At 44.7% G+C, this 10,736-nt stretch overlaps 1 protein-coding gene across 2 annotated transcripts in view; it reads left to right on the forward strand.

Moving 5' to 3' along the window:
• The window catches only part of ccdc102a (coiled-coil domain containing 102A), a 66,803-nt gene extending 56,318 nt beyond the window's left edge, over positions 1–10,485 (forward strand). For both annotated transcript variants that reach the window (XM_037790938.1, XM_037790942.1), the window contains exon 10: positions 6,463–10,485. In XM_037790938.1, the coding sequence (XP_037646866.1) occupies positions 6,463–6,598 (136 nt within the window). In that variant the 3' untranslated portion in view covers positions 6,599–10,485. The remainder of the gene's footprint in view (positions 1–6,462) is intronic.
• Positions 10,486–10,736: the final 251 nt, after the last annotated feature.

Consider the following 10,736-nt stretch of genomic DNA (forward strand, 5'->3'; position numbering starts at 1 on the left):
GTCAACTCACATTAACCTGTACAGCTGCATCAATCAGACCTCATGCCTCTTGCCATTTCCCTTTGACGTAGGTAGCCAGCTATGTAGGAAAATTGTTAGTGAGCACAGAATCAGAACTATTTCAGATATGGACCGGACGTTTGAGTGTTACGTTGCCTTGGTATACCCCGATCCCAGTCCTCTAAATGTATCCAACTTTTGAGTCTTTCAGGCGTTCGAGTATTAGGCGAAGCAAATACTCGACGCAAATAAACCAAAGCTACGAACATGTGTGTACATTGCAGAAATAAGAGATGAACTGTAGAGGCATTTTAAAATCAATTCACCAAACAATAGTGAACATTAGCACTACAAGTAGTCCCTCGATCAACCAAACTGCATCAGTGAGTCACTCCGAACTCTGCAGGCAGCCAGGAGTTGTATTCACAGACTAATTGCACTGAGTCTACTGTCTGACTCTGGTACTCTGGTATATGAATCTGGCGAGGCCTGAAGCCCCCCCACCCCCTCTCCTCAGTGGTATCTTTGGTATCCCAAGGCATATAGGCAGCAGTTCGGAGTGTGTCAACAGCAGCGAGTATGTACGAGAGCTGTTATCAGAGTCAGGTGGAGTTGAGTAGACACTTGTTGTACTGAACGATGTCAGCAGCGAACGCTATGATCAGCCCTGAGGGGTAGACGTGTGTCAGTCAGTCACCACTCACACTGCTGCAAGCTCAACTTCATCACAGTGCTGGCAGTGTTTGCCGTGCAGTGTTCAGGAGGGCTGAGGACCGATTAACTCCTCCCGACCGGCCGTCGAACAGTCGGATATATTTCTGACATCTCAGAAATTTTGGTCGGCTGACCACAGGCTCTCGTACAGTTGAAGCAGAGCCACGAGCCGATTCCTCAACGTCAGCGCCTTTTATTCTCCTCTTTTTACAGTAATCAGAGCGTAGCTATCAAGATAACAATGTAGGCTTCCATAGATATAGCTAGTAAAACTTAGCTAGCTTACCTACAATTCTCTCTACAAAATGGACAAGCCATACTGTCCACTTCGTCCTCGCCACCTGTGAGTCCATATAACGTTACACTGCTGCCTCTTTTTTTTAGACGTTTCAGCAGACAGGATGTCACAGATGATCAAGGCAGCACGTTTCTGTCTTGTTAGCATTGTGACCCGTACAGACCTCTGCTAGCAAACAAACTTTACCTGCCTCAGAGCTTTCAAGCCAATCTTTATTGACAACTGCCAACAGCCAGAACGGACCGCGGGAGCCGACGGGACCGTACAGAGTGAGCACATAAATCGTGAGCTTTGGCTTTAAATCGCAAACGATCTACTCGTACAGTAGGAGCAGGAAGTACACAACAACATGGTACAGTGTATGTCCAGCTTTAAATGATAAAGTGATGAAGTGATGACATTTTGTACATGCATGGATGTAAACTGCAACTTTACTGGTTGGCAGAAGCGTACATCCTGCGACTCTTTCACTCTAGGATTCCAGCATTTTAAAATATTCTACGCCGGCATCTTGTCATCAAAATCCACAAAGATATTGGAATATCTCAGAAAGAGGCTTACGCCAAAATGTCATTTTTGTACTTGAGTGATGCCATGTTTAGCAACAACACTCCCAAACACGCCTCGACAACCGTGAAGGCACTTTTACTCCAAACACACCGTGTTCAGGTGTGATGTGAAGCTGACAGCCTACTTGTAGCTGCCAGGCTCGCTGTGAGCCTCGGCACTCGCTTCTCTTACTATTCACAGATTAGCTTCTTCTGATCTGTGTGTGTGTGTGTGTGTGTGTGTGTGCATGTGTATGTGTGTGTGTTGCCTGTCTTTCAGTTCAGCTCTCCCTCTCTATCAGCTCTGCACAGTCCTCAGCTCCTTGCTCTCTGCCTCTCCCTCTGCATTCTCTCCATTTTCTCCACGTCGTCGCTCCGGCACCCCAACAGCCAATCGCAGAGCTCCCAGTCGCGGGTTACCCTAGTAACAGAGAGCTCTCTTGTTGCTTTGCTCTGTGGAGGAGTGACAGCATGTGTCGGCATGGCAACGGCTTCAGAGACTGACACAAATCTGTGTGTGTTCTTGTAGAGGGTGTAGCTTAAGAGACTGCTTGACTAGTGTGTGTGTGTGTGTGTGTGTGTGTGTTTGCTTCATGTTGATGGTGATGTGTGTGTGACAGCCTGTACTGTATGTGCTGTGTCATTTAGTGTGTGTGTGTTAGGGCTTGCCGCAGTAGTCGGTGTTACCGATGTTACACATTGGTCGGGCACAAACCGGTTATATTACGTACCAACAGCTGACACCGCTTCACTCTAGCTTTGAAACTGAGCCCGCTACAACCTAAAGAAATCGCAAGTTGCGGTAACGCGTTATTATCGCGTTAACGTTGACAGCCCTAATTATAACGTTATCCGCCAGATGGTTTGTTATAACCATCTGAGAAGCCGTCATTGGAGACTGTTTAGAATAAGGACGGGCTCTTTCAAAACAATACTTGGCAGGTGATTGGATAAACCATCTGTCAATCAAACTCTTAACGAAGCCAGTCGGGAGACGAACGGAAACATCTTTTCCATCGAGAAAAACCTTCAGTGACGTTTTTTTGCTCCTCTTTCAATGAAGAAATACTCTCCAGTTCTGATAGAAGTTCTGATCGAATGAACAGTTGTCTCTCCTCAGTGTCGTCACACACGCCTAAACCTAAAAGTAGCTCCTCACAGGACGCTAATTGGTCCGCTCACTGGCTTGCCGGACACAAATGCATTACTTAAAGCTTGACAAGATGGATTTTCGTGTTGTATGTGATCCTGTGATTCTCGTGTGACATTGTGAGAATCCAGCTGCTGTGCAAAGTAACATGCATCTAGCTAGCCGGGCATTTTAAATGCTGGTGTGACTGTGTGGCCTTACGGGCGACACAGCTGTCTCCCAGCGCGAAAACTGTTTGGCAACCACAAAGTCCTCTGATACACAATCACACACGCTGCCCTGCAGGCAGCGGTTGCTCATGTTTCCGTCTGTGGAACATGATCTGGTGCATCGCGGCCACACTGTCCTTCTGGCAGGTGTTTTTGTGCAAAAGCCATCGATCCTCCTCATTACTCATTGAAAGAGTGACCACAACACAGCTTGAAACAAATGGATGGCAGGCCTATCTGTCTCTTCCTCCCCCCCTCCTGACTCTCTCTCTCTCTCTCCTTCCTCCTGTCTTTCTCTGTATATTGATAGTCATTCATGTCTGTCACTTTGCTAAGTGTTTGTAGGCTCAATAGAAAAGCTTTTAGTGGCTGAGCTGTTGTTGTGGTCCAAACGGTATGATGGTTTATCTACCAGTTGCCCCGACCATGAACTGGCCTGCTGGCTGAGAAATATCTGAAACTAGTAGATAGAAAATGAGGGAATGAGGGCCAGTGAAGGGAGGAAAGGAGGGAGGAGAATGGGAGGGAAAGAAAGTGAGTGGAGTAAACAGAAACAATGAAGAGATGAACCAAAGGAAAGAGGGCGATCCAAGCTGGTGATGTGGAGATGGTTTGTTGAGTTGTCATGGAGACGGCTCAGTTGTCATCACGCGACCTAAGTGTAGAACAGGCGGTTGTATACGGGAGGAGATGGTAACCTCCGTCTTTATTCAAAGATGGCCTCTAGTGTCAGATATGAATGTCCTCCCTGATCTTTCTCCACCCGTCCACTGTCCCCTCGTCGATGACCTTTGACCTCTTCCCAGTGGATGCTGTGAGTGGTTTTGGTTTGGTGTTCAAACACAGCTGATATTGTCTGTGTCTGGTGTTCGTTCAGTCTCTTGTCCTGACCACGATGAACCTCAGTGAACCACCGTGTGCTCGGAAGGAGACAGAGACCGACCTTTTTAGAACCGTCTCAGTCCAGTTGTTTGAGTTTGAGTGACAGCGCACACACCAGGTAGGGATGTTACGGTGAGGAAATTTTCCCACCGGTCAATAATCTTGTGACAGCACCACTGTTACCGATTACACTGGGCATTTTACAAGAAAAAACAACGTTCAATACATGTAGAAGAGGGCACTTTATCATGTTTTCTATACTTGAACAGCATCCTGGAGGGCATTTCATCATGTTTTCTCTACTGGAAGAGCATCCTAGAGGGCACTTTATCATGTTTTCTATACTTGAACAGCATCCTGGAGGGCATTTCATCATGTTTTCTCTACTGGAAGAGCATCCAGGAGGGCACTTCATCATGTTTGCTATACTGGAAGGGCATCCTAGAAGGCACTTCATCATGTTTTCTCTACTGGAAGAGCATCCAGGAGGGCACTTCATCATGTTTGCTATACTGATGGGCATCCTAGAGGGCACTTCATCACGTTTTCTATACTGGAAGGGCACCCTAGAGGGCACTTCATTGCATTTTCTATACTGGATGGGCACCCTAGAGAGCACTTCATCATGTTTTCTATACTGGAAGGGCACCCTAGAGGGCACTTCATCACGTTTTCTCTACTGGAAGGGCATCCTAGAGGACAATTCATCATGTTTTGTATACTGGAAGGGCATCCAGGAGGACACTTCATCACATTTTCTCTACTGGAAGGGCACCCTTGGCCATCTTCACACCTTTTCACACACCGGGTTATGTCAGAGCTGACAGACGAAAACATGGTTGTTGTCAAGAAGGTTAAAAATGAGTTGGAATATGTGATTAGCATCTTTACATTCTTGGATCAGGGAAGACACCCACTGAAATGCATAAGAGGATTTAAGTTGACTAGCTTTTGGAGAGCTGAAGCCTCGGTGCCTCAAACCATCCAACCATCCTGACAACTCGTGTGTTCAGAGAAAACGAGGGCAGCAAGACAAAAAAACACTGAGCAGAATCAAGTGTGGCCAATTCAATCTTCAGGGTCTGTTTCATAATAGACCTCGCTTGCATCTTTGAAAAAAAAAAATCAATAGTCATTGCCTTTTTTAAATCAATTGGAAATGCATACAGCCCAGGGTGAAATTAAATTCTTTCTTTTCTTTTTTCCATTTTGTGGCTTCATTGAAATCAACTCTGGCATGTAGATCACATATTCTCTGGTATTTTCATTCGTCCTCGGCATAAATAAACCCAGAGATATAAAAGATGTCTTCAGCTTTAGCTGTAGTCAGTTGGTATAGTGGATTCTCCATGTATTTAAATGATGAACTAGATTCAGTACTGATCTTTGTACACATTGATTGAACCCCTCTTTGACTGTTGTCCCAACCGGTTTACCTCATTGAAGAGATACAGTATTCAGTACGGAAGCTATTAGAGTGGAAAGTCTGTCAGAACTTTGACTGAAATGATTGTAGGTATATATTTTTAAAGCTCTTGTTTTCAGCCATGCTGGCCGTGGGGCTTTAGGGAGGACAGTGCAGGTTGGTTAGTTGGTCTGGTGGTCCGACAGAGCTCTGAGGAAATGACACAATACTCCAGAATTATAGATAGGAATATTTATTCTCTAACTTCTGGAAACTGAAGACACACAAGGCTGTTTTTAAGTAATCTGGATGTTTTGTGAAGCAGTTTTTGTGTGTAGTAAAATCTAAAGATGCATTACTGGTATTAACAGTAAACAGAACGTACGTTGTTTGTTGTGAATGTGTGGAGTCCTGGCAGTCTGGCAGTCGACACTGGGGAAACAGGACAGTGGTGTATCCAGAAGCATTGGCCTGCGTCATGTCATGTGTGTCACTCTTTACTTGATACATCTTGAAGCTGTTATAACTATAACTGTTATAACTATGGCTGTCAATCGATTAAAGTACCATCGCACATTTTCTATCCGTCCAAAATGTACCTTAAAGGGAGATTTGTCAAGTATTTAATACTCTTATCAACATGGGAGTGGACAAATATGCTGCTTTATACAAATGTATGTATATATTTATTATTGGAAATCAATTAACAACACAACACAATGACAGATATTGTCCAGAAACCCTCACAGGTACTGCATTTAGCATAAAAATGATGCTAAAATCATAACATGGCAAACTGCAGCCCAACAGACAACAACAGCTGTCAGTTATTATCGTGTTAACTTTGACAGCTCTAATATTATATAATGTTATAACTACATCACAGGTCAACTGTGAGATTCTGTGATACATTGAATCTTTGCTGTTGGATGAATTCATTACATCACCAAGTATGTTCCTCCAGAACTGATTTATCTGGCTTTCCTTTCTCTTGCTGTTTGTGTAATTGTGTTTATACCCAACACACACACACACAGACACACAGACACACAGACACACACACACACAAACACACACAAACACACACAGACACAAACAGACACAAACAGACACAGAGGGCAGAGTGTGTCTAATGATAAAAATGATATGCAATACAGTCATATTCTTGAGCATCGTGATGTTATTTAACACCATGCTCTCTCTCTCTCTCTCTCTCTCTCTCTCTCTCTCTCTCTCTCTCTCTCTCTCTCTGTTAGACTGCGGCGGCAGCAGCAGAGTCCTGGTCTGTTTGGGAAAATACGTTCGGCTCGGTTCAGCCCAGAAAACCCAGCAGACGGTCAGACCAGCGACCTGGACGAGGAGGAGGAGGAACTGCAGCTCCAGATCCCATGACACACACACACACACACACACATATACATATAGTGATACAGGATATACTTATACAGACATCAGCAGACACATAATCAAGTTAAATACTGATGCTCCTGGGGGAAACTTTGTATCTCTAGGAACGGTGACAGTTGTGCAACAGGAAGCAGCCGTCTTCTGCTCAACCAGCAATATCTCAAAAGACCTCTCTCAGGGTGTTTTCACACTTAGTCCCTCTGAGCCTTCCAAACGAACTCAGAGCGATTAGTCAGCATGGTGGTCAGAGTTCGGTTCGCTTCATGTCCGTGTTGCAGTTCGCTCAACCTGTACATTGTGATCACAAAGCGCTCCAGGTTTCGCTTTAGGGATGTCACGAGAACCGATAACTTCGGTACCAAGTCGATGCAAAAATTCTGAAGACTTGACGGTACTCGTTTTTCTACAGTACGAGACTAATGGCGTCCCGGCGTCCCAGGGACAAAAGAAAATGTGTTTGGATATTGGCGAGAAACTTGAATAAAAACAGTAGTTTAAAGGAGATGTTTTTACAGTTTTAGAGACATTATGTACATTTTACGACCACCGCTTGAGGACAGAGAAACGTGTCTTTCTGTCTGTATCAGTTCTGCCCCCAAATGCTCGTTATGATTGTAATAATTGAAGACAAAACACATTAATAATTGCATTGATTGCACAGGCAGGACATCCTAAAACACCGTAAAACACCGTAAAACACCGTAAAACACCGTAAAACACCGGTGGCAGCAACTTGACGAAAGCTTTGCATTTTCCATATATGTTTATGGGCTTAATTAATTTATTTCATTAGGACTATGTGGTGTCTGAGCTCCAGTGAAACTACAGTGTGAACAGAAAGAGGACTGAGGCCCCATCAGGGCTGAAGTGGACCAGAAACAGAACCGAGTCCCTTTTCTGTTGGTCCACTTTAAGAGGACTGAGTTTGGTTGGGTTAAAAAGGACTATGTGTGAAAACACTCTAACATTATGGGTATTTTACTCAGAGTCAAATCAAAAGGTCAATATCACTTTAATGTCTCTGTTGGGATGCAGATGTTAATGATCAATAATCAAATTAACCTTAAAATCAAAGCACGCCAAGTCAAACAAAGAGAGAAACCACACAGTTGTTCATCTGAACGAGGTGATGTGACAGAGTTTCCACCCAGCAGCAATATGACAAACACTAACCCTTACACGCACACATTCCCATACACACTAAGACACACTCATACTATATAGACACACACACAGCTACGAGATCAAACCCAGCAGGGAGGCGTGTGACTGACATTAACGGGATGTCCGGACAGTGGGACGCTGAATGAAACGGATCTTTCTTCAGCTTCCACCAAAAACCACTCCAGCCGAGGCCGACGCTCATTCTTACCTCATATCATCACAAGCGTTTCACCACCTGTCCCATCTGAACTGTGCTACTGTGGTCAACAAGCCTCAAACCCACATCCACATCACCAGTACATACAGCCGTCAGCTGTGAGGAAAAAGGCCTTTCGTGATATTGTTGATATATCACAAAGGGAGTAGCAGTCATTTTAGGGAATTTCTCCCAAATATCGAAGATTCAAAATCTATTTTCCCACGAATCTAAAGATCACAACCACTGCTGGAGCACACTGCACCATGTTTAGCCTCATTATAGCTGCAAGCTGGACAGAGTTACAGCAGCGGCGCCGGAATGAGTTTTGAGGGGGAGGCAGCTTTGGATGACGTAATACAGTGTTTGCTATCGGATCTTGAGAGACTGTGGTGTGGTGCTTCCCCCAGAAGAAAATCTTGAACGTAATAAAGTTAAATGCATCAATCTGGAGCACTTTGAGAGCAACATTACGAGGCTAGATCTATGAAGAACTTGTATGGTTGTCTGGTTATGAATGCTGATGGCAAGAAGTCACACATCATAAGAACAATATACGAAACGGTGAGAGAGGGCACTCTGTGCAGCGAGAACTCCACGACCCCGGGCAGTGGCGAGGTCCGAGCGAGGGGTGCTGTAAAACTCACTGTCGGGCCTCTCCAAGCAGACGTAGAGTCAGTCGCGGCGCACCAAACGATGCGTCCGGCATCGTAACTGAAACTGTAGCGTGCTGGATGTCAGATCACTTTGATTTCATTTTAATTGGGCTACACAAATTGGATAAAGATCCACACTCTGCTCCGCCGATTGCAAAACGTGGATAAACAGATTCAGTGCTTTTTTGGGGGCGTCAACTTTGCGTTTACGCACGTATTGTCTGAAAGAAATAGACTTGAAGCGTAAATAAAGGCTTTCAGTTCAGGTTGCCGTTACGTGAGACACAGCTGAGATGAAGCCGTGCAGACAGCACAGAAGCGGTTTCAGATCATGGATGGATGGAAAATCTGTAGTTCTTCCTGCATCCAGCACCGTCATTCGACGGGACAGCGATGTAGTTGGTGGTAGTGAGAACTACAGATTTCTAGTGTCCGCCTCTAGGTAACCAGGGAGCGTGCTCTAGCTGCCACTCAAAAACAGAACTTCATGTTCTCTTTGCTTGTATTGTAAACAATGAAAATGGCTTCCCGAAATATGAGTGCAGAGAGATATTATAGACGAGGATACATTTTACAGTGTTTTGTCTGACTATAGATATTCAGCCGGATTTATTGAAGCCAGAGTAATGCGCGCAATGCATCCTGGTACATGTTGGCAATGCCAGCTAAATCCTTCTGAATTCTCCTTCACATCCTTCCTTGACCTCATGACGTTTTCCAACGAGGTCAAGGAAAAGTGGTTCGGACAAAGACATTAGGACGTCATTTTTTTTACTTTTCGACCGCAGCCTAGTATTGCGATACTATTGAAAGCTTTTCAACAGTATACAGTACTATAGTACACACACACACACACACACTGGTGGAACCAAACCTTTCCAGACAGCAAAGGGTAGAAATACAAAGTTGTGTTGTTCTGTCCTCAGTTTGTTGGTGCAGGAGAGATCTGGATGCAGTGTTTATGCTGAGTATTCAGTCATGTTCCTGGTGGAAAATCCCACAAATCCCAAGTATTTATGTCCAGTAATTCCCTCAGGACCGTAGCAGTATTTAGACATCATGGGATAATGAACCACTCAGTGAGACCCAGACCAGTAAAACTCCTGCAGGCTCCTTTCAGACGGCCCCTGTATTCAACAGTAGGGGAGTTCTGGACACGCTGGGTGTTGGACCGTTAATTTATTTGTACACGGCTGGACTAAACCTCCCACCGGTGAAAGAGCTCCAGTCCAGCAGTGGATACACGCAACAGTGAAAGCAATAAAACATTCATTTATCTTCCGCCACCATCCGCCGTCACCGTCGGCCTCGGCCTCCGCTCTGACGCTGGAACGGGACCAAGATATTTTTACTGATCAGGATTCTGAACTATTTATGTTGTCGTTGTTATGGTTTAGTTTTTATAAATGATCTGTACCACAGTGGTTTTGTATTAGCTCTATAAATGTCAACTGTACATATAAAGAAAGGAGAGTCTCTGTCTTTATTCTCCGTCCTGGATGTGTTCATAATGACGCTTTTATTTTGAAGAACTTTCCAGCGCTGCCTCGCTAACGTCACAGTTCTCCTCAAGGTTTCTCTAAAAACGTACACTTTTCCTAAATAGGCTGGGCGAGTGATTTCTCACGGACCAGCAGGAAGTTGATGAAGTTGCCATGGTGATGTTGGTGATGCTCATGCTTAGGTTAATCAAATCTTAATTGCAATTCAGACACGTATTGTCTGGATATTTCCAGTGTGTTCATTGAACATGAAAACGTGGATTGGGAGGAGAAACTCTTGTTAGATGAATCTAACGAAATGGACGGAGTCTCTGTCCGTCTGTCCGTCCTTTGATTTTCTCCTCAACCGTTGAAACGATCGACTTCACACTTGGCGAGTGTGTTGCCGAGGACCCGAGGAAGTGTAGTTTTGAGTGGGAGTTCTTGAGATCTACAGGACATATTTAACAGTAGTGTGTTATGTACACACTGTGTAGTGTAATGAGAGGGGACCCCTATTAACTGTTACACCGCCGAACGGCATGCTGGGTACAGCTCGCTCTCCGCCTCTCGCCACAATATTAACTGTTACACCGCCGAACGGCATGCTGGGTACAGCTCGCTCT

The sequence above is a fragment of the Sebastes umbrosus genome, chromosome 2, assembly GCF_015220745.1.
Source record: "Sebastes umbrosus isolate fSebUmb1 chromosome 2, fSebUmb1.pri, whole genome shotgun sequence".
NCBI classification, from domain to species: Eukaryota; Metazoa; Chordata; class Actinopteri; order Perciformes; family Sebastidae; genus Sebastes; species Sebastes umbrosus.